Here is a 24,847-nt window from a genome sequence, read left to right on the forward strand (position 1 = left end):
CACGTCAGCACAGGACGTCACCCGTTAGGTCAATTCATGCTCCATATGTGCCCAAACAATCTCCCCGGCACACTCCAGCAGGGAAACTCCTTCCCCTTCCCGCTTCCCTTGGTCCCATCTGTCCATAGATTTTGTTACTGCCATTTTTATCCCTCTGGTTTTCCTACCCCTCTCCAGGTCGCTGAGGCACTATTCCAGCAGATCTTCCGGCACGATGGCCTTCCTGAGGAAATCGTCTTCGACTGTGGCCCCCAATTCACGCCATGGGTATGGAAAGCCTTGAAGGAGAAGCTGAGGGTCACAGTAAGCCTCACTTCTGGGTACCGGCCTCAGTCTAACAAGTTTGAGAGGATGAACCAGGTACTGGGGAGGTTCCTGAGGAGTCACTGCCAGGACGGGCATGGTTCTTTCTCTGGGCAGAGTACGCCCAGAATTCCTACAGTGCATCACTCCCCCATTGTGCTGACTCTCTTCCAGTGTGTTCTGGGATATCAGCCAGCCCTGGCGCCATGGACCCCGAGCCAGACCGAAGCTCCTGCAGTGGATGAGTGGTTCAAGCATGCAGAAAAGTTTTGGAACGATGCCCACGTGAGGCTCCAGCGCACTGTCAGAAGGAGCATGTGGATCGCCACCACAGTTAGGGTCCTGTGTTCCATCCTGGTGATCGTGTCTGGCCCTCCACCAGGAACCTCTCACTCTGCCTGCCCTGTAAGAAGTCTCAGCCCCCAGTTCGTGGGGCCATTCAAGGTCCTCCGGAGGATCAACAACGTGACATAGATTACAGCTCCCCCCTAACTACCAGATCTCACCCTCTTTTCATGTTTCCCTCAGGCCGGTGGTTTATGGTCCCTTGGTGGATGCCATCCCCCACAACACCCCTCCTGACTCCCAACGTTGTGGGGGTTGGCTCCAGTACCTGGTGGACTGGGAGGAGTACGGTTCAGAGGAGCGGTGTTGGGTCCCGGTGGACGACATTCTAGATCCCAACATCATTCAAGATTTCCACCATCTCCGTCCGGACCGGCCCACTCCACCCTCCTGGCCCGGCATCGTCCGGTGGCTGGAGTAGTGCGTCGTGGGGTACTGTCACACCTACTCCCACTCTGGTGCATGACGCCGCCGGTTTTCTAACCACCGGTCCTGGCAACCCATCATTACGGACACCTGCGCCCCATCATAATGCACGCCTGGACTTCATCACCACCTTGATTACTTCCCCTTTATCTAGCACTCTGTATCCTTACTCATCAGGCAGTATTGCTAATTGCTTCTGTTTTCATGTCCAGATGCTTCTCTTGTTTTGTATCGCTCCATGTTTGTTATTATTAAACTGAATACCTGCGTCACTGTGAGTGAGGTTGAGTCTAAATTGAAAAGATAACACCATACAATGCAGGTCTGTTGAAAGTAGCCCATAAATAATACCCTGAAGTGCCAAAGGACTTTGAAAATGCCAATCCAAGTGGATTGGTTTTGTATCACTGTGCGAGCAAGGTTTTCAGCTGTATTCTACAGCTCCCATGCTATCGATGCCTATCAGTAAGGGGGCTACTTTAAGAGTGCTTTTGGCTACTAATGAAAAATTGTACAGGCCCAAAAGTGCTTGTGATAAAACCTCCCTGCTGTCCATTCCATTATGTGAATAATCTAGTTCTACCAGAAGATATAAGTGGAAAGGCAGGGTACAAATATCCTACAGTACAGTCTTATTCCTATTAAAGCAGCCGAATGCAAGTTTGACCCAGTTGTATAAAGTTGGCTTGTTCCAGAAATGTGGACCTCTGACACATTTCATTGTACATTGAAAAGCAACAAGGAAAATGTATTTCAGTGTACTTTGTGAATTGACTGAGTTGAAATGGAATTGATCCCAACCGTTGTGTGTACCAGTTCACTATAAGGCAATGCAAATGCAAGAACCCTGGGGGACTCCCCATAATCAAGTAAATTGAGCGAGGCCTCAAGACAGTCAAGCTTTTTTTTACATAAAATTAATATGGTCCGTTTTCCTAATGAGAGCTTAATGTGTAAATTATATTCCCATTACTCCACAAAGGAGGGGATGCTGATTGTTTTGAGGTCAAAGAGCTTAACTGGCAGGCATTGGTTCATTGGGTTGCCAAAATTTCACTGTTGATTTTTTTTTTCACGAGCGTGGCTCTCTCACTTAACTTACCATTGAGGCTTAAAATTCTTAATATTCCATTAGGAGCGGTTTCTATTGTGACCTGTTATGCCCTGTGAGGAATTGCGTTGCCACCACAACAATAGGGGACAGGGGCTGTCTCCTGAAACACAGGCAGGCCACAGCCCTGGCTGGCCATCTGTCCCTCAGCCATTCCAGTGACTGGCTCCACCTGCAAACTGTTAGCCTTCTGGGGACAGTGCCATGTGTTGTGGGGACACTGTCATGTGGGACACACTGTCATATAAAGGGCTCCATTGTGGTTCTATGAAGCATACAAGCATGATATGCACATCCCCAACTTCAGAAAGCCTGTAATGGGCAAAAATATACTGTAGATATACAGTACCAAAACTTAATATCAGCTAAATATTCACAATTTGAAAGATAGCTTCATTACTCACATGTTTTTTAATTATTAATGTAATACCCATTCCCCATGTAAATCTCCACTGTGTAGGATGTATTACATTTCAAAACCAAATCATCTCTCATATCATCTTAAAAATATTGCATTACTCAATTAATTGATTGAATATCTTTTTTAATGATTTCGGGATTAAATGTAATACATGCTAAAGGGGAGATACGGAAATTGATCTAAAAATGCTAATATTGCTTATTGTAGTGGATTGTAAAACAAAACCAAAGTGTGGATTGACGTCACTCCTTGCCCATAGACTGCTTTCAAGGTAAGGAAACAAATGTCTAAATATGTAAAATGACTGAACTATCACTTGAGCCTATTTATAATAGCAATGCAACACTATCTTTGAAGGAGAACTAATGGCTGCTGCCAGCTCTGTGTCCCCACAAGTGCACCAGTTTCAACAATTTCCCTAACATGTTGCAAGTTGGGGCAGTCACTGGAACCATGAGGGCACCATTGTTGCTCCAACAACAAGTTAGTCATCAGAAAAAAACATTAACAGGCATTTATACAAAAATGCTCTGTTTGTTTTTGATTTAAAGGGAGATGTAACTGTAGCTTGGAATACTGACCTCTGCTCAGCTAAAGAGCTAGACACCTCCATTCACCGTTGTTAAAACTAGTCTGCATGCTAATTTAACTTACAGTTAGTAACGGACAAATTCAGTTACAAACTCCAACAGAGGCATTCAAATCACTCACATGCTGCGGTCATTTCGTCTTACAATCAGTAATAGACAAATTCCGTTACAAACCCCAACAGAACTGTGAATGACCATTTGACCACAGCGTTCGAATCGCCCATGTGCTTGTATCAGGATCCAATTAGGTCTCAAAACAATCAAACTAAATCCTGCCCCCCCCCCCCCCCAAAAAAACAGTAAATCTTTCTCTCACTGACAAAGATGTACTGTACATCATTAGTAAAATATTATACCACATGAGAGCACAAATACTAATGTCTCTTACAGAGGCATTCAGAACCTCAAACCCTGAAACACAGTATGTGCAAATAACTATTGAGGAGATATTAAAAGGGCGCACTGGAAATGTCAAATGTTCAACACTATGTAATGTCAAACTTACATTTTAAGAAGAAATAGAAACACATTACATTTTCTAATAATATTTTTAGTAGTGGCATTCCATTCAGCCACATGTCAGTTTTTCCCTCCATTCCATGCTGCTCCTATTCTCTTTTTGCACTGCCATGAATGAGTGTGTTTTGTGTGTCTCCACTCGCTGGACACACATTCACCGGTCAAAGCCCCAGTAGTGGAGGAGCCTTTTGTGTGGCCAGAACATAGCTAGTGACTACTCTATTTTATATCTCTCCCTTCCCTCCCTCTCATCCACTTTCACTCTCTCAAATAAAATCAGTCTTCCTCCCTCTCTAACATTATTTCTCTTTCCCTACCTCTCTCTCTCTCTCTCCCCCTCTCTCCATCCATGCCCCTCTCACCTTTAGACAGAGTTCCTCCCACTGGCAGTGCAGCTGCTCCACCTGTCCTTGTAGTAGGGTAGCATCCCCGGCCAAGATGTACTGGGACAGATCCGTCTTCATGGTGGACAACTCCTTCACTCCACCAGCCCACAACTCCAGAGAGGCCTCGTTTTCCTGCATAACACGCACACGTACACAACACACACACCACTGACCGGTCAGGCACCCCGGCGCTGTAGTAAGTGCATACTAGTCGAGTACGTGTGTGTTTCTCTCTCTCTGTATGTGTGTCTCTCTCTCTTTCTCTCAAGGATTAAGGGAGGGGGAGGGGAGCAAGGGGGTAACTGGGAGGGGAGAGGAGGGAAGTGAAGGGGGGAAGGAAGTGGGGGGAAAGGGGGAAACAGGGAGGAGTGTAGGAAACTCATAATAGTGGGACTCAGTGGGTGGCAGGATAATGGGAGCCCCCAAAACCTGTTGGTAACTCTGGCCCCTCTGAGTGCCTGAAAAAACCCCTCGATCAATTCACTTTCCCCCAGTCAAATTCAAACAACTTTTACTGGCATGACAGGAGTGACCCAACACAGCAATGATTTTCCATAGCTGCAGTGATGAAATTACAAACCCAAACAAGCAAATGTGTGTGCTAAGAAAGCCGAAGAAGGTGTATTCGAGACAAGAAAAAAATACCATGTCTCTCCTCGTATCTTAGTGCGCGTCCCAAATGGGGCCCTATTCCTTATATAATGAAGTACTTTTGACCAGAGCCTTATGGACCCTGGTCAAAAGTAATACATTATAGGGCATAGTGTGCATTTTGGGATGTGACTAAACACTTCTTTACCCTTTTTTCCCTCCTTTTCCTACATCGTTTTGTTGTTTTTTGTTTCCTTATTATGTAAAGTGTGTTGAGACCCATGGACAATGCACTTTAAATGAACCTGATTGCACTTGACTTGACTATCTTTGCCACTGTTATCCTCATTCTTCACAATAGAAGTACCTCTCCAATGAGACCTTGATCAACAGCCGCAAAATGAGATTAAAGGGTTAGTTCACTCAAAAACTATATTTTAGTATTTTGTTCATTAGTGCACTGTTAATATAATATTTTTGTATCGGTAAAGTGTATTATGCAAGAAATGGCGGTGGAAATGCCTTTATGAGTCACCTGATGATATGGTGTGTGGTCCAACCACTACAACTTATAAACCATGCAGTTTATTAGGCTACAGATGACATAAATGATTATGAACTTCACAGGGTGGTGAAAGCGCAAGGTGATGAGCTTGATGCTACTTTCAAATAAATATTGAGGGTCTTATTATGGAAAAATTATGATCGATGACAAATAAAAATATTATCGCTCTTATACATAATAGGCAAATCTCATCATGTATAGCCTACCCGCACAACCTACCCGCACAGTATCTGTTGTTGGCTAGAGCACACATGTCAAGACCAAAGTAGGCACATACATTTGCTATTTAACGCAACAGTTTTGGTGACAAAACTATCACTAGATGAAAGTTACATGAAAAATAAAATGTTTGTGTGCACTACCTCATTACACCCTGATCGCACCAAGTCCGTTTGGTGTAAACACACCTCTGGTGGGAAAATACACATATTTTCTTTATGCGGATTTTAGATTATTCGCATAAAAATTGGCTGCTAATTGGTTGGAAACCTAGCTAGTGTTACTCACCTATTGACTTACCTTCTAATCCAGGGTTGTCAAACTCATTCCACGGAGGGCCTAGTGTCTGCAGGTTTTTGGTTTTTCCTTTCAATAAAGCCCTAGAGAACCAGGTGTGGGGAGTTCCTAACTAATTAGTGATGTTAATTCATCAATCAAGTACAAGGGAGGAGCGAAAACCCGCAGACACTCGGCCCTCCGTGGAATGAGTTTGACACCTGTGTTCTAAGCTAACAGCACGGAGAGGTTCAAATCCACCCACACAGAGAGATACTAATATACACAGCTCAATGTCACAAAGTGGGATGCACACACACGCAGTTGCATGTAAGCACACACACACACACACACACACACACACACACACACACACACACACACACACACACACACACACACACACACACACACACACACACAGAGATCCAGATTGAGAAGGTAGTCACCTCTGTGAGCTTCTCTTCACCCTGTAGCTCCTCCAGCCTCTCTGGCAGCAGTTGCTTCAGCCTGTCCCTGAGCTCATCCAGTTTGTGTGCGCTGTCGACTAGTCTGACCTGAAAGTGGCCCCAATTCTACAAGATATAGAGAAGGTAAATTCAACAATCTCATTGACAATATTAGTTTACAGTTCAGTTCAGCAAAAAACAACATCAGATTAAATTGAATAGCGTGACTTAGGTAAATGATATTATTGTATGGGCAAAAAGGGTTTCCAGAAATAGACAGGTCACACCTCTCCACATCCATAATCAAAAGTTTCAAATGCATTTTCTGAATATACCACTAAGACACAAATGTTACCCAAACTCTAATCAAAGATTCAGTCACACATTTGAGTGGGAGATTGGTGTGTATTTCCCTTTCTTTAATGACAATTAGCTATCGCTATTTCAGACATTGTCATAGCCTGATTCCACTGTTGTGCTTGTGTCACGGCCTGGTCTGTTTCACCTGTTCCTGTGATTGTCTCCACCCCCTCCAGGTGTCGCTTATTTCCCCCAGTGTATTTATCCCTGTGTTTCCTGTCTCTCTTTGCCAGTTTGTCCTGTATGTTTAGTCAAGTCAACCAGCGTGTTTTCCCCGTACTCCTTTTCCATTCGTTTTTATAGTCTTCCTGGTTTTGACCCCTGCCTGACTCTGGACTACTTTCCTGCCTGATTATCCTGCCTGCCCTGACCTTGATTCTGCCTGCCCTTCGGTACCTATTGGATTCTGATCTGGTTTTTACCTTTTTGCCTGTACACGACCATTCTCTTGTCTGCCCCTCATTGTATTAATAAACATTGTAAGACTCCAACCATCTGCCTCCTGTGTCTGCATCTGGGTCTCGCTTTGATAGCTTGGGGATTTCCCATTCACCGAGGCTGACATAAACTGTTTGACTTGGCCTCCTAAATCTGCCTCCTGTGTCTGCATCTGGGTCTCGCCTTGTGCCTATATAGCTTGGGGATTTCCCTTTCACCGGGGCTGACATAAACTCCGACTTGGCCTCCTGAATACCTATTTAGTGCACTACTTTTGACCAGGACCCATATGGCTCTGGTAAAAAGTATAGTGCCTTCAAAAAGTATTCATACCCCTTGACTTATTCCATATTTTGTTGTGTTACAGCCTGAATTCAAAATGTATTAAATGTATATTTTCTTAACACATGCAAAGTGTAAACATGTTTTTAGAAATGTTTGCTAATTTGTGGAAAATGTAAATGTCACAGCAGTCCGTGACCGGGAGTCCCAAGAGGCGGCGCACAATTGTCCCAGGTTTGTCCGGGTTAGGGGATGGTTTGGCCGGCCCGGGATGTCCTTGTCCCACCGCGCTCTAGCAACTCCTTGTGGTGGGCAGGGCGCCTGCAAGCTGACTTCGAACGTCAGTTGTACGGTGTTTCCTCCAACACGTTGGTGCGGCTGGCTTCCGGGTTAATCAAGCAGTCTGTCAAGAACCAGTGCGGCTTGGTTGGGTTGTGTTTTGGGGGACGCATGACTCTCGACCTTCGCCTCTCCAGAGTCCGTATGGGAGTTGCAGCGATGAGACAAGACTAACTATAAATTGGATATCACGATATTGGTGAGAAAAAAGAGGTAAAGTACCAAAAAATATATCAAATAAAAAATAATGTATGGTGTTATCTCCTCAGTTGGATCAACAACATTGTCACAGCCAAAACTCAAACTGCTTTAAAGTCTCCAATGTCCTCATGGGGAAATCCCTGAGCGGTTTCCTTCCTCTCTTGCAATGGAGTTATGAAGGACACCTGTATCTTTATAGTGACTGGGTGTATTGATAACCAATAAAGTGTAATTCATAACTTCACCATCCTCAATAGATGGGTTAACTGACAACGTCTCAAAAATGATGTGCATACTTCCATGGGGCAGAAGTCAACATGTTGTGATTCTGGATGGCCAGACTGCTAACAAGAATGATAGGAAACTGACATGTAGGGGATTGTAAGTGGCTCGTTTTAGCTCATTTAATATTATTCTTGATACCATGTCTTGTTTTGAGGTGTTTTGACTGATTTCATGTCAATGTTCATGTGGCTAAAATTAGCTAGATAACTATCCAACAACTGTAACGATGTATTTGAGAGAAGTGCTCATTGTGCAAATATATTTATGTTTTCAATAAACATTGGAGACGAAATATGGCTTACCAGTGTAAGCCAGTGACACAACATCGCAGTTTAATGTGGAAAAAGTCAAAGTGTGTGAATGCTTTCTGAAGGCATTGTAGTGTATTATATAGGGAATTGGGTGTCATTTTGGACACAACACTTAACTTGGCTTTCACGCAGATCCTATGGAAGGGGTTCAGACAACTAACCTGACCCCCCAGGTTGTCGTAAACAACACTCACAGATGAGTCATAATGGTTCCAACAGACAGCAACAAGTGTGAGTAGTCACTAGATGGCCACTCTAGAATGGTATAATTTGGTTTGCATGGGGTTTTCAAAGGGTTGGGATTAGTGTTAGGGTAAAGGTTTGGGTTTATGGTGGTTGAAATCGTGTTTGTGGTTATGAGGTGCGATACTTGTGCCCTTTCTAGCATGGCCTGATAGCGAAGACTCAAAGCAAGCCCCTTTCGAGGCTCACGGCTGCCTCTGTGTCACAGCAACAACCAATCAGATTCAGCAGCCTGAGGGGTGTGGTTTCATCCATCCTTTAAGACAGAGGTAAAGGAACCGCTCCTAAATTGACTTCAGGTTCAAATCTAGGATCAGCTCGCCATCTCCCAAATCCTAGCTACACACTTTACGGTGAAAACTGCAAAACTGACTTTACATCATCATCATCATCATCATCATCTCGGGAAAATGTCATCCTAAACCGTAGTGACAACTTTAAGTTCCCAGACACAGATTAGGCCTAGTACTGGACTGAAAAGTGCTTTCAATGAGAATCTCCTCTTCTTAGTCCAGAACTAGGCTTAATCTGTGTCTGGAAAATCAGCCCTAATTTTCTCTCTATGAAATGTTTTGTAAAATCAGAAATGTCAGTTTACTTCCTGAATTGACTGAATTGAAAGGGATGGAATTGAGCCCAACCCAGATGGTGGTAGCAGTAGTGATGGACCATACCGTGCCTAATATTCTGTATTTCTCAGGGTTAGCTGGCAACTGTAAAGTTCACTTTGATTTGATGATGGTGGTAGTGGGTAGTGTTAGGTGGCAGTCAGTTAGAGATTTTGTGTCCGAAAATGATGTATTGTGCCAGTAAGATTCAGTCATCCGTTGATGGATGATGGACAATGGAGAAGATGGCCAGACATAAACCATTTTTTCAAGTAGGCAACTCACTGCCGAAAAATATTTGAGTTTAAGTTGAGTTTTGATGGAAATACACAGACAATTGTGAATGCATAATATACAATTTCATCCGTGTTATTGCGTCTATGTGTGGCCTTAACCGTAGCTGGCAGCTGGCCCCTGCATGGATTATGGTTAGATTAGGGTTGCTCTTTAATGGCCTTGGCTGTTAGGGGGCTTTCACTGGGCAGTGCACAGATACAGTACATGGTATGTGGGTCAACTGCAGCTAACAGACATTCAAATCACACACACACACACACAGTTGGCAGTCTTTAAGCCTTAACACCCCAATCCCACAGCCCCACTCATAAAGAAGGGGGTTTTGGTGCTTGTACTGAAGAACATGGGGTAAAAAGAGAGGGGGGGTGGAGAGAGAGAGAGAGAGAGAGAGAGAGAGAGAGAGAGAGAGAGAGAGAGAGAGATGTGTCATAATTACATATCATTTTAGAGATCCTCTGCCTTAATCATAATCTCCCCTGTCAGATGAATTGGAATCCCTGTCTATCGTGAAAGAACAAAAAAAGGTCTGCTCTTATTGCATTCTGTCTCTGTTTTCTTTGTTTCAAAATAATCTATTATTGGTCGACCCAAATGTTCATGTGTAGGGAGGTGTGCTCCTTTCTGTCCAATAGTAAGGATAATTTCTGAACAATATATTTCTGTCCAGTTAGTGGAACACTTTTGGGTCAATAGCAAGCTCAGAGGCAAAAGTTCTGTTTATCCTCTTTAACAGTTTATTTTGATTTTCTTCTTGCACTGATTTGAAAGTTGATGACGATGATATTTGTTTAGCTTAATTGCTTCGTAAAATGCACTGATTGCAAGTTGCTCTGGATAAGAGCATCTGCTAATAGACAAAAAAATTAAATAAATGACTACAATGTAAAATTGGCGCTCACGTTCAAGTGCTTCCAAGAGATTGATTGGTTAACTGATTGACTGATACCTGAACAACAGTTTCCAGTAGGATTCTCCTTTCTCCCAGTAGCTCCCTGGCATGGTCCCAGGACTCCTGCAAGGTCTGTAACTCTGTCTGTAGCTGGGCCTGTGTCTGTAGCTCTGCCATGGAGGACAGCAGCCTGCCTGTCTCTAGTGTCTGTCTGTAGAAGCCGTTGTGTTGGGCGAGAGTCTCTTCAGCACGCTGAAGAGGGGAGACAAAGCGGTCTGAGTTACTCTATAGTTTCACCTATGATGGGTTAGCATCTGTTAGCCTATTTAACAGATGGGAGTAGAAGGTGTTACTTTGTGTACTTTTTATTTTATTTTTTGTTTGTTAATATTCGATTTGTTATGTTTTTGTTCTTCATACCAGTATTGTGTTTAGACCAAGTTTGGGGATGAGTTGGAGCCGCCAGAGATTTGTTGGGGATGGTGGGCGGGAAGGGTGGGAGGTGTAATTGTTCACAAATTGATTGTACTGATAGTGACTCAATACAACAACAAAAAATATAAAAATGATTTAACACTATGTTCAACAGGATATCTCAAAAACCTCTCTTTTAGTGTATCAAGTTGTGGAATGAAAATAAACAGCACCTAAAATGTGTTGTGCATTGCGCAATCGCTAGCTGCGGTACTCCAAAATCACATACATGTTTAGAAATAGCAAATATTGCCCTGATAGCTCTGAATTAGCACGGTCTCTATAAAAATGGAATGACCATTCGTCACAGATAATTAATTTAATTATATGATGTTCTCACCCCCAAGTCCTCCAGGGAACATGGTAGCTGCTGCAGAGTGCAGAGGGCCTGAGCAGCAGAAGGAAGTAAGGTCTCCACATCTCTCAGCAGCCCCCCTAGCCTCCTCACACCCCGGGTGTAGAACCGCCACTGGCCCAGCCGTTCCTGCACCAGGCTACTTCGCTGCTGTGCCACACTAACAATCCGCTGCCATCGCTCTCTCATCTGAGCGAGCTTTAGGGTGAGGTCAGGCCTGCTTGGAGGAGAGGAAAGTAGAGGGGGAGAGAAGGAAGGGGGAGGAAAGGATAAGATAGGAGGGCAGAGGAGAGAAAATGATAGGGGAAGGAGAGGAAAGGGGGGAGGAAAAGAGAGAAAATGAGGGCATAGGTGAGGAGAGAAGAGATAATCAACAATGGTTGATGGCAACAGTATTTTCGGGTCATTTACACCATATAAGGATAACTAGCGAGCACATCACTGAAATACATTACCCCAAAGTGCCCCAATGCTCCTCCCAGCTTGTGATGTGTGTAGGTTGAATACTGTGACAATAAAACATTTTGAATATCCATGCAAATGGACCACTAAAGCAAGTAATGTATTGTATTGTAATGATGCGAAAGGATAACTCCCATTCCATTACATCATGGTAAAAAATCAGATGCAAGTCAGAAACAAATACATTTAAGTAGCTAAGGTAGCATTGCAGAGTAAAATGCAAAGGTTTTCTCTGAAAGTAACTGCAAAGGTAGTTCCTTGAATGTAAGTTCAGTGAAAGTAACTAGTGGGGCGTAAAAAAACGTGGTAAGTGGCGGTAGCTTGATGAGCTCTAAACCTGTCCCATTTGTATTGTTTAAAATTGGTCATTTATGCATTTATTCATAAAAAACCATCGAAAAGGAGGGTATATTGATCTATCTCATCATATGCTTAGTCAACAAGCAAAACAAACAAGATCAGTACTGTCATCCTGAGAAACACGAAGAGAAGCGGCCGTCCCAACATTCTAACACTATGGGCGGAGAAACCGAGAGAAAATACACCACTTCTTCTCCAGGGACGACAGTGCTCTGTTGGCCACCATGAATGAGCAACTGAAGAAGCTCGATTTGATCTCTGGGCTATTGGTAGAAATTTAGGCCCTAAGATGATCTATGGAGTTCCACAAGAAATGAATCCCGGAGGTAAGGGCAGAAAATTAAACCCTCCGAGCCACAGTAGCGACCCTCCAAACTACAACAAATACACTCCAGGATGACAATAAATAAATGAAGGCGGCAATACAAGACTTAAAATGCAGAATCATAATGCACAACATTGTCAGCATGGGGGTGGAAGAGGAGGAAAAAGAAGACTACCTGGAAAAATGATGGAGGAAGAGGTGGCAAAAGTGGACTACCAAAGGGCACATCGGTTTGGTAGGAAGGTTCCCAACAAACCGAAACTAACCCACTAAAATATGAAAGTGGCAGTTCTGGAAAGAGGAAGGGAACTGAAGGGAAACATTTTCTCTATCAATGAGCTGGTGAAATACTGGTGAAATACTGGTGAAATCATATGATAGGAGGCACATACTGTGCCGTATTCCAAAACACCACAGGGTCAGAAAGTATAACCATGACGTACTGAGTCAGTAATTCCCAATTAGGCATACACAACACTACATATTTATTTTACAATCTCTCTCTCACTCTCTATAGGCCTACCTTTGCGTTCTCGCAAACAGTCCCCCCGTCCCCCCCCCCGTCCCCCCCCATCATGTCTGGATGGAAATGCACTGAAATGATATCAGACTGAATTACTTTCCATTAAGAGTAGCAGGGCTAAGTGGCAGGCTATCGAGGCGGTGCCGATACAGCAAAAACAATGCAGAGAGAAAACAAGAGAAATAATAGAACATAATAACATGAGGAATAAATTAATAAATGAATGAATGAATGAATAAATACACGATGAGTAACAATAACTTGGCTATATACACAGGGTACCAGTACTGAGTACTGAGTCGATGTGCAGGGGTATGAAGTTATTGAGGTAGATATGTACACATAGGTAGGGATAAAGTGACTAGGCAACAGGATAGATAATAAACAGTAGCATTAGCATATGTGATGAGTCAAAAGAGTTAGTGCAAAAAGGGTAAATGCAGATAGTCCGGGTTAACTATTTAAAGTGGAACTGACAGTGTTTTACCAACATGAAATCTTATTAAAATCTGTTCATTTACACCCCCAGGAAGAACATGATACCTCTTTTATTACATTTCCTGAGATGCGAACACTTAGTTATGGTCATTTTCAAGTTTCCATACCTTTATAGAATGTGTTAGAGTGATGTAGAGTGACGTAGAGCAAGGCATTTATGAAAATTCTATAACAATATAGAGTGGGAAAGCGGCTGTGCGTTCGGACAATTAATAGACACTGCAGCAAATAAAACCTAATAAAAAAAAGTGTCATCCAGGACCAGACTCGACACAGACCGGTGCGCCATAGCCAATCAGAGCTACAGTAGGCCTATATACAAATAAGGCATTTACCACACGGGCCTGCCATCATTCACTTCGAACTGGACTGTGTGTTTACAGGCAGAAGCAACAGCACAACTTTACATCATTAGAAAGCATTCGCCGAAAGCCACAAAATACACCTGAATGGATTTCTGCAAATACTGTATGTAAATACCACGGGAGTCCTCTTACATTTGGGAACCTATTGATCAGACAGCCTCAGTTGCCTATGCACAACAACAAGATCATCAAGTAATGTTAGCCAGAGAGAGACGAGCTCAAATCTAACGAGGGAACAGTAGATAAACCCTCTCAAACTTTTTCAGCTTGTAGTTGGCCGTCAAAATTGAACTGAAAAATGATGGGGAATAGTACAGTAGCTTGCCTGCCAATTCATGCTTGTTCCAATCCACGTTTTGACAACAATGGGAACTTGCCTGCCTGCCCGCCAATTTGATCGATGCCAGATACATTTGATTGATAACTAAGAGATGTGCTCCGCTCTCTCCACTGGCTTCCAGTTGAAGCTCGCATCCGCTACAAGACCATGGTGCTTGCCTACGGAGCTGTGAGGGGAACGGCACCTCCGTACCTTCAGGCTCTGATCAGGCCCTACACCCACACAAGGGCACTGCGTTCATCCACCTCTGGCCTGCTCGCCTCCCTACCTCTGAGGAAGTACAGTTCCCGCTCAGCCCAGTCAAAACTGTTCGCTGCTCTGGCACCCCAATGGTGGAACAAACTCCCTTACGACGCCAGGTCAGCGGAGTCAATCACCACCTTCCGGAGACACCTGAAACCCCACCTCTTTAAGGAATACCTAGGATAGGATAAAGTAATCCTTCTAACCCCCCCCTTAAAAGAGTTAGATGCACTATTGTAAAGTGGTTGTTCCACTGGATATCATAAGGTGAATGCACCAATTTGTAAGTCGCTCTGGATAAGAGCGTCTGCTAAATGACTTAAATGTAAATGTAAATGTAATGTGCTAACTGTGGTTAGTCCTTCAAGTTCAGCATAGCTAGCTAGCAAAGTGATATGGGGGAAAAACTCGGTCAACCGCCCACTCCTCCAATGACATCTCAACCTCCAAGCAGCTAGTTAGTTAGCTAACTAACAGTAGGATATTTTTCATGAAGGCATGGCTGTTAGGCTAGGACCTATTTGAAAGCCAAAATTGCAGGCCTACTGTTCCGACGCATATCGGCTCACGTTCCTCTTTCTATTGTTTCTCTGTCCCATTCTTCTGTTCCATTTAGGCTGTTAAGTGTAGAGCCCAATGTGAAATTGTATAGATTATGGTTAATAGATAACAACCAATCAGGGCGCCAATATGTTGTGCATAATGAGATGAAAATTTAGCCCATCGCAGCTGGCAGCCATATAAAATTAATTAATATAAGTCCTGCAGTCAAATGACCAAATCGGACTCTAGTTGCTTCATGTGTGGATTGTTAATAATATTTATCACAATTTCATATATACAGTTGAAGTCGTAAGTTCATATACACTTATGTTGGAGTCATTAAAACTAGTTTTTTAACCACTCCACAAATTTCTTCTCAACAAACTATAGTTTTGGCAAGTCGGTTAGAACACCTACTTTGTGCATGAAACAAGTCATTTTTCCAACAATTGTTTACAAACAGATTATTTCACTTATAATTCACTGTATCACAATTCCAGTGGGTCAGAAGTTTACATACACTAAGTTGACTGTGAATTTAAACAACTTCGAAAATTCCAGAAAAGGACGTCATGGCTTTAGAAGCTTCTGATAGGCTAATTGACATCATTTGAGTCAATTGGAGGTGTACCTGTGGATGTATTTCAAGGCCTACCTTCAAACTCAGTGCCTCTTTGCTTGCCATCATGGGAAAATCAAAATAAATCATCCAAGACCTCAAAAAAAAAAATTGAGGACCTCTGCAAGTCTGCTTCATCCTTGGGAGCAATTTCCAAACGCCTGAAGGTACCACGTTCATCTGTACAAACAATAGTACGCAAGTATAAACACCATGGGACCACGCAGCCGTCATACCGCTCAGGAAGGAGACGCGTTGTCTCCCAGAGATGAACGTACTTTGGTGCGAAAAGTGCAAATCAATCCCAGAACAACAGCAAAGGACCTCGTGAAGATGCTGGAGGAAACAGGTACAAAAGTATCTATATCCACAGTAAAACGAGTCCTATATCGACATAACCTGAAAGGCCGCTCAGCAAGGAAGAAGCCACTGCTCCAAAACCGCCATAAAAAAGCCAGACTACGGTTTGCAACTGCACATGTGGACAAAGATCACACTTTTTGGAGAAATGTCCTCTGGTCTGATGAAACAAAAATAGAGCTGATTGGCCATAATGACCATTATTATGTTTGGAGGAAAAAGGGTGAGGCTTGCAAGCCGAAGAACACCATCCCAAATGTGAAGCACGGGGGTGGCAGCATCATGTTGTGGGGGTGCTTTGCTGCAGGAGGAACTGGTGCACTTCACAAAATAGATGGCATCATGAGATTGGAAAATTATGTGGATATATTGAAGCAACATCGCAAGACATCAGTCAGGAAGTTAAAGCTTGGTCACAAATGGGTCTTCCAAATGACCCCAAGCATACTTCCAAAGTTGTGGCAAAATGGCTTAAAGACAATAATGTCAAGGTATTGGAGTGGCCATCACAAAGCCCTGACCTCAATCCTATAGAAAATGTGTGGGCAGAACTGAAAACGTGTGTGGGAGCAAGGAGGCCTACAAACCTGACATGGTTACACCAGCTCTGTCAGGAGGAATGGGCCAAAATTCACCCAACTTATTGTGGGAAGCTTGTGGAAGGCTACCCAAAATGTTTGAACAGAGTTAAACAATTTAAAGGCAATGCTACCAAATACTAATTGAGTGTATGTAAACTTCTGACCCTCTGGGAATGCGATGAAAGAAATAAAAGTAGAAATAAATCATTGTCTCTACTATTATTCTGACATTTCACATTCTTAAAATAAAGTGGTGATCCTAACTGAACTAAGACAGGGAATTTTTACTAGGATTAAATGTCAGGAATTGTATTTGGCTAAGGTATATGTAAACTTCTGACTTCAACTGTATATTCAAAATAAAACAAATTTGAGAATGTGTTTCTCAGTCAAACGGTTTTGTTATATTTCAGTCTTCTTTGATATACTGTATATAAAATGTTATATTGGGATGCAAACTCAAAATTGAATACATTTCAACTTTGTCTGACATGGAACAGGTGTCTTATTCTTTTTAAGGTCATAACCATGTGCGAGGTGGATACTTCTGTTTCAAAGTAAATGTGTTTAAGACTAGCAAGAAACACACTGTGTGACCCTGATTTAGCCCACTGCAGTAAAATGTTTTAAGTGGCCCCATGGTATTCATGCTATTGAACAGCCTGGGTATTCAGGGTCTCTCATTACTCCACACTCGGCCGGCAGTTTAGGGGGAATTTGAGAAATATAGCCTACTCCAATAAACCAACTAGTGGGGCTACCAACTAGTAATATACAGAGATAGGTCTCACACACATTTTCTAGAAATTTCCGGGAAACACGGTAAACAATGACAGGAATAATGATAGACAGCTTTTTAGAATCCCTACTTGCAGGTGAATGCAGATTGTTTTTGGATAATTGAAACAAAGTGTTTATATTCTACTATTTTGAACAAAATCTGGAAAATATGACCTGAACCTGGTCCCCTTAGAAACGTGTTTAATTCACTTACGATAATAACAAAACATAGGTTCGGTGAATCAACATTTCAGATCTGATCCAACTTCCTTATTTGTATTTTATTCAACTTATTTGACAGAGATGAATGCACATAGATCAACAACATTTCAGTAAATGTTCCAGATTTAGTCAGCTAATTTAATTTGCAGTTCTTGGCGAACCTCCACTTAAATAAATCTCATCCTGTTTCTACTGATAAAACACTGTCTAACTGGCAGCCCTCTATGGATGTGCCCCAAATGGAACTATAACTCTTAGGCTGATACGAAGATGAAGTTAGAGGAGATGCGGCTTGGAGCAGTTGTTGTGCCCAATAATCTCCCCTTCCTCCTTAAGTGTGCACTCATTCACCTCCCTACACAAATTGAAAATGAGCTAGAGGGAGTTTCCATATATCAGTAATTTCCTTTGGGAGAAAAGAGAGATTATTGGGACGTAACCAGAGAGCTTTTTTTATAAAGCTTGGAAGTTTCCACGCTAGCTGCACAACGACCGAATTATGTGGCGGTCCTTAGTGTCAGCCATCTTGCTGTTCCAGAGAATAGTACAGCTCCCCAGTGTGTGTGTGTGTGTGTGTTTTGTATGCACGTGCACATCCGTTCATGCATTTGTGTGTGTGTGTGCACGTGCATGTGTTCACATGTATGCCTATTTGTGTGTGTGAGTGTGTGTTTGTGTGAATTATGGTCACAGCTGGGACGCCATTACCCAAGCTAGAAAGAACGCGGCAGGAAAACCAAATTTTTTATTACTTTACGAGATGGCAGATCCTCAGAAGAAATAGAAGACTGCAAGCTTTGATTTCCTAACCACTAGAGGCCAGAACGCCTACAGTAAGTCCAGTGTGTGATGGAACGATAAAACCAGCGTAACCACATAGTTGGCCCTGTTGAAATTTATAGTGTTAAAATGAAGATGGAAAACACTCACACACACTCATATAATATAACCTTAAAGATGGAATCCACATCAGTGGAAACAGCACCACATGCCCGCCCACGCACCTTTGTTATTGTTTTTGTTTTGTGGGCGAAATAGAGGTGAGGTGTGTCAAGCAGTGTGGTAAAATAAAATAGTGTATATTCTGCTGTTCTATCGTGCGTGCAATGATGTCTGAGACTTCTTCGTTGTTGTATTATCCCCAGCGGACATGGAAGTTTCACCATTAAGGATTCCAGCTTTAGTTACCATAATCAGCACACTGAGATGCAATATTTAGTTTTTTTGTAAGACATAAAAGAGAATAGTGTTATATTATCTTTAATTGAAAGTTATTTATCTTTCAATTCACACATATTTCAGTTTTGTTTAATGATACTACTTTGAGTTATTAGCTTTGAATTATGCATTCTGAAAATCAAGGTCAGGGTCAATTCAAGGTTAATTCAGAAAATAGACTTAGATTCCAATTCAATAATTGAAAAATAATATATTTTCAATGACCTTTCAATGAACTAAGAAGGAAAAGCAATTTAATTCATATAATGTTTTTCTATTGACTGACTTCAATTCAAATTGACCCCAACCCTGCTAGAAATGTAGCCTACTGCACTCCTTTACCTTTTCTCCTCTGGTGTGTCTTCAATTGACCTCATTGAGATGACGATAACTCCTCTCAAGAGTTGGTGCCCAGCCAATACTTCAATCCGGAGTCTCTGTTTAATAACAAGGAATATCAATTAACCAAATTCATCGAATACAGCCCTTTTACATCATCGACTGTCACAAAGTGCTTTACTTATACCTGGCCTGAACCCCAAACCAAGCAATGCAGAAGCAGAAGCACAGTGGCCAGGAAAAACAACCTAGAAGGCACAAACCAAGGAAGAAACCTAGAAAGGAACCAGGTTCAGAGGGGTGGCCAGTCCTCTTCTGACCGTAGAATACATTAAATATCTGAGCAGTGGCTTAGGACTGATAATGGACTTAATCAACATGAATGTGTGAATAATATGCTAGAGTTAAATCAAGACTATCGAGCATTGCCATGAACAACCGTACTGTTGTTGTTTTTTGTTACCCCTTTTTCTCCCTAATTTCATCATATCCAATTACGATCTTGTCTCATGGCAGCAACTCTCCAACGGCCTCAGGAGAGGCGATAGTTGAGTCATGCGTCCTCCAAAACCTGACCCGCCAAACCGCGCTCCTTAACACCCGCGCTCCTTAACACCCGCCGCACCAATGTGTCGGAGGAAACACATTCAACTGACGACCAAAGTCCAGCCTGCAGGCACAAGGAGGCACTAGAGCCCGATGAGCCAAGTAAAGCCCCCCCGGGCCAAATGCTCCCCTAACCCGGACGACGCTGGGTAAATTGTGCGCCGGCGTATGGGACTCCCGGTCACGGCTGGTTGTGACACAGCCTGGGATCAAACCCAGGTCTGTATTGATACAGTGTCTTTGACCGCTGCGCCACTCAGAAGGCCTACTGTTGTTTTTTTCAAGTGGATATTTCCATAGTTTACGTGGAATCAATTCTAATATGCAGCTTAGCCTGAAATACACAGTGGTCTGTGAGATATTGCAGAAGCCCTATATGCCTATAGTGTGCCATAACTGTTTCCTAAAATATATTAGTTCATTTTCAATTGATTGTCTTTATATTGTTTAATTTGTATAAAAAAGATATCTTAGTCTCCTGGCTGGTCTATCGGTAATGCTGCAGCCTCTAGCAGACATGTATGTCTACAGTACCGCCATACGTTAGAATCTGGCCTACTGGCCTACGACACATCCTTTCACTATCTTTCCCCACTTTCATCCTCTCTCGCTGTCTGTTCAATAAAATCTGATATATATATATATCTTATTCAGGACCTGTAAGAGATGGGTGGTGATACAATGCCAGCCATAATGATTGAAAAGATCATCTGATGATTAGAACAATGGGAGAAGATTTTATTTTAAAAAAGGGTAATGAACCTGATGGATTGCCAATTGCTCACGGAGGCCAGAGTAGTTTCCAGAAACGTCTGGGGCCAAGTCCTCCTCCATCTTCTCCTGGAAGCCCTCCCAGCTGTCCCACTTCTGTTGAAGGCTCTGGGAGTGCTGGGCCTCAGCTTGCAATGTTCTGTTGAGAGCGCGCGCACACACACACACACACACACGTAAGTACACAAACACACACACAGACCAAATCACACACAATACATGTCCTATTATTCAGTAAAATCCCTTACGTATATTCTTGGGAATTAATGTTAATTGTACCCCCCCCCCCCCAGCTGATATTGGGTCAGTTTTGCTAATGGTTAAGGTAAGGATTGGGGGAGAGGAGGCTGATCCTACAGTAGATCTGTATACAATGGGCCCACTTACCTGTTCATATGGGAGGCGCAGTAGAGGGCCTGCGCCCACTTCCTGGTCAGGGACTTCAGTCTATCTGCTTCCAGGCCATCCAGGGTCACAGAAAGGCGTGCCTCAGTGAGGTCATCCAGGGCAGGACGCAGATGGCTCAGCGCCATCAGAGCAGTCTGAAGGAGCAATGAATAAATATGAGTATGTGTGTGTGTGTGTGTGTGTGTGTGTGTGTGTGTGTGTGTGTGTGTGTGTGTGTGTGTGTGTGTGTGTGTGTGTGTGTGTGTCCATGCGTGTGTGTTGTCTGACTCACCTTCACACTGTCCATGCTGCAGACATCAGAAGTGAGCATGTGACGCAAAGCCTCGGTCTGCAGCTCCAGTGAATCCATACTACTGCTAATTGTGTGGCGTTGATCCAAATCCTCCTGTAAGCAAACACACAAACACATACAGTGAAGTCCAAAATAATTGCCACCCTTGATGAGCAAAAAATACGATAAAAGAAACACAAATACTGAGCTATATTGTATGCAACAACAAAAAATTGGCTAACCCTAACCTAAAGGTTATTATAAATAAAATCAAACTAAATTACATCTGCATTAACATTCTACTATATTTAAGTTAATCTCATTTTAAGGAATTGTATTGTGGCTTCCATGGTTTCCTGTTTCACTGGGGTATAAAAATGTGGTAACACGCATGTAAATTCCCTTTGTCATCCATCACCATGGGGAAAAAATAAAATCTTTCAAAACAATCTGGCAATGGGTACAAAAAAACAACAGAAAAACCAAATATACCACTTAACACAATTAGAGCAACAATTACGACGTTTAAAACCACTGGTAAATTTGCCGGGTAGAGGATGCATGTACAGTCGGAAAGTATTCAGAACCCTTGACTTTTTCCACATTGTGACGTTACAGCCTTATTCTAAAATTGTTTATTTGTTTTGTTTGTTTCATCTACACACAATACCCCATAATGACAAAGTGAGAGCAGGCTGTTAGATATTTTTGCACATGTATTAAAAAAACAGAAATACCTTCTTTTTAGATAAGTATTCAGACCCTTTACTATTAGACTCAAAATTGAGCTCAGGTCCATCCTGTTTCCATTGATCATCCTTGAGATGATTGGAGTCCACCTGTGGTAAATTCAATTGATTGGACATAATTTGGAAAGGCACACACCTGTCTATATAAGGTCCCACAGTTGACAGTGCATGTCAGAGCAAAAATCAAGCCATGAGGTCGAAGGAATTATTCCGTAGAGCTCCGAGACAGGATTGTGTCGAGGCACAGATTTGGGGAAGGGTCACAAAACATTTCTGCAGCATTGAAAGTCCCCAAGAACACAGTGGCCTCCATCATTCTTAAATGGAAAAAGTTTGGAACCACCAAGACACTTTCTAGAGCTGGCCACCCAGCCAAACTGAGCAATCAGGGGTGAAGGTCCTTGGTCAGGGAGGTGATTAAGAACCCGATGGTCACTCTGATAGAGCTCCAGAGTTCCTCTGTGGAGATGGGAGAACCTTCCAGAAGGATAACCATCTCTGCAGCACTCCACCAATCAGGTAATTTATGGTAGAGTGGCCAGACGGAAGCCACCCCTCAGTAAAAGGCACATGACAGCACGCTTTGAGTTTGCCAAAAGGCACCAACAGGACTCTCAGACCATGAGAAACAAGATTCTCTATTATAATGAAACCAAGATTTGGCCTGAATGCCAAGTGCCTCATCTGGAGGAAACCTGGCACCATCACTACAGTTAAGCATGCTGGTGACAACATCATGCTGTGGGGATGATTTTCAGTGGCAGGGACTGGAAGGCTAGTCAGGATTGAGGGAAAGATTAAAGGCGCAAAGTATAGAGAGATCCTTGATGAAAACCTGCAACAGAGTGCTCAGGACCATAGACCCGATCAAATATCTCTGGAGAGAGCTGAAAATAGCTTTGCAGCGATGCTCTCCATCCAACCTGACAGAGCTAGAGAGGATGTGCAGAGAAGAATGGGAGAAACTTCCCAAATACAGGAGTGCCAAGCTTGTAGCGTCATATCCAAGAAGACTTGAGGCTGTAACCACTGCCAAAGGTGCTTCAACAAAGTACTGCGTGAAGGGTCTGATACTCATTACGGGGTATTGTGTGTAGATAGCTGGGGGGGGGGGGGGGGGGGGGGGCAATTGAATCCATTTTAGAATAAGGCTGTAATGTAACAAAATGTGGAAAAAGTTAAGGGGTCTGAATATTTTCTGAAATGCACGCTGTATATCTTGTCCCCACAAATAGTGAGAAAGATCTTTGGGAGGCAAAGAAAAGTCCAAGGGCCATAGTTGAAGAATTACAGCATTTTGGGGTCACTCAGCCTCCAAATCTACTACTAGAAGACACCTTCATGCCAATAGGCTATTTGGAATAGCTGCCATAAAGAAAGCAAAAACGCCTGGAGTTTGCTAAATGGCATTGGTACTTGAATTGGAAATGAGTGTTATGGTCAGATGAGACTTAAATAGAGCTGGTGGGTTTGGGGTCGAAAAAAGGATACATATGCAGAAAATAACCTAATTTCTACTGTAAAATATGGTGGTGGATTTTTGATGGGGCTGTTGCTTTGACTGGTCCTGGGGCCCTTGTTAAGGTCAACAGCATCATGAACTCTACCAAGTACCAGGACATTTCAGCCAAAAACCTAGTTGCCTCCACCAGGAGTCTGAAACTTGGCCCAAGTGAATCTTCCAACAAGACAATGACTCCAAGCACACATTAAAATCTCAAAGAAACGGTTAATTGAACACAAAAGCAACATTTTGCCGTGTCCATACTTGAACCCCATTGGAAGCCTTTGGTTTGTATTGAAGAGGGCTGTCAATAAGCGCAGACTGAAGGATATCAAGGATGTGCAAAGATTCTGTTTGGAGGAATGGTAAAAGATCCCTCCCAATGTGTTCTCCAATCTCATAAAGCATTATAGAAAAAGGCTGAGTGCAGTTATCCTCGCAAGGGGAGGGTGCACAAAGAAAACAGGGGTGCCAATAATTTTGACACCTATCTTGTTTTATTTTATTATTATTATTACTTGTTTAAACTAAATTGTTTTCTCTGAGCAATTCTATAAGTATGAAATAATAACATTTCCCAATTTTGTTTAGCATACAATATATTTTTGAAGCATACATTCATAAAACGTCTATACATTAATTTTGTATAAATCCATCAATGTTGATGTTAATGTTTTTCCACAATAAAATCTGTTTGTTCTATTTGATATATTTACATTTTATACATGGCTTTCCCCTCTCACCTGAAGCCGTGCACGCTTCCCTGACAACGCCTGGCCCAGTAGCACGAGGTCACGTGACAACATGGACTTTGATTGGACGATGGCGGCGACAATTGGCTCCGCCTGTCCAATCAGAGGCTTGGAGGCTTCCAGGACTTCGCCCAGACTGCCTTGAACATCCTCAAAGCCAACCTGCTGATGCTGTAAAATACACACACACACACACACACACACACACACACACACACACACACACACACACACACACACACACACACACACACACACACACACACACACACACACACACACACACACACACACACACACACACACACACACACACACGAGATGCTACTGCCATAAATGTGTGAGACATTGCCAATGGCATCCCCAATTGAAAATCACTGGCTTGGGTAAGACATACATGATACGGATAGAAGTTGCCCTTAGGTACAGTTCTAGGATCAGCTTAGGGACAACGCTACTACAGTATTTGCTTTGTTTTTCTCTGCATATTCTTGTGTTTTCTGGGTCTCAAATTCAGAGGGAAACATCCTCCTTGTCTTGTATTCACACAGCAAAACAGCTGAGTATTTTAATTAAAAGTATATGAGTGGTTTTTCAAGTAGGCACGGATGACGAATGGGTTGTGCTCTAATGGAGCGAGTGGAAGATAGGTTGCTCACTGATTACAAAATAATAATATTGAATATTATTTTTCTTGGTCTGCAGGATCAGGTATGTGGTAGAGG

General features: G+C 42.7%; 1 protein-coding gene across 1 annotated transcript in view; it reads right to left on the reverse strand.

Annotated features, from left to right (window-relative positions):
* Positions 1-24,847, reverse strand: part of LOC129817105 (nesprin-2-like) — a 207,966-nt gene that overhangs the window by 34,155 nt on the left and 148,964 nt on the right. The window contains exons 85-93 of the mRNA XM_055872054.1: positions 24,114-24,293; positions 21,118-21,231; positions 20,826-20,980; positions 20,430-20,577; positions 19,065-19,159; positions 11,269-11,503; positions 10,512-10,706; positions 6,202-6,327; positions 4,078-4,233 (exon numbers count right to left, since the gene is read on the reverse strand). Of these exons, the coding sequence (XP_055728029.1) occupies positions 4,078-4,233; positions 6,202-6,327; positions 10,512-10,706; positions 11,269-11,503; positions 19,065-19,159; positions 20,430-20,577; positions 20,826-20,980; positions 21,118-21,231; positions 24,114-24,293 (1,404 nt within the window). The remainder of the gene's footprint in view (positions 1-4,077; positions 4,234-6,201; positions 6,328-10,511; positions 10,707-11,268; positions 11,504-19,064; positions 19,160-20,429; positions 20,578-20,825; positions 20,981-21,117; positions 21,232-24,113; positions 24,294-24,847) is intronic.

Source organism: Salvelinus fontinalis, chromosome 20 (assembly GCF_029448725.1).
Source record: "Salvelinus fontinalis isolate EN_2023a chromosome 20, ASM2944872v1, whole genome shotgun sequence".
In the NCBI taxonomy this organism is placed as follows: Eukaryota; Metazoa; Chordata; class Actinopteri; order Salmoniformes; family Salmonidae; genus Salvelinus; species Salvelinus fontinalis.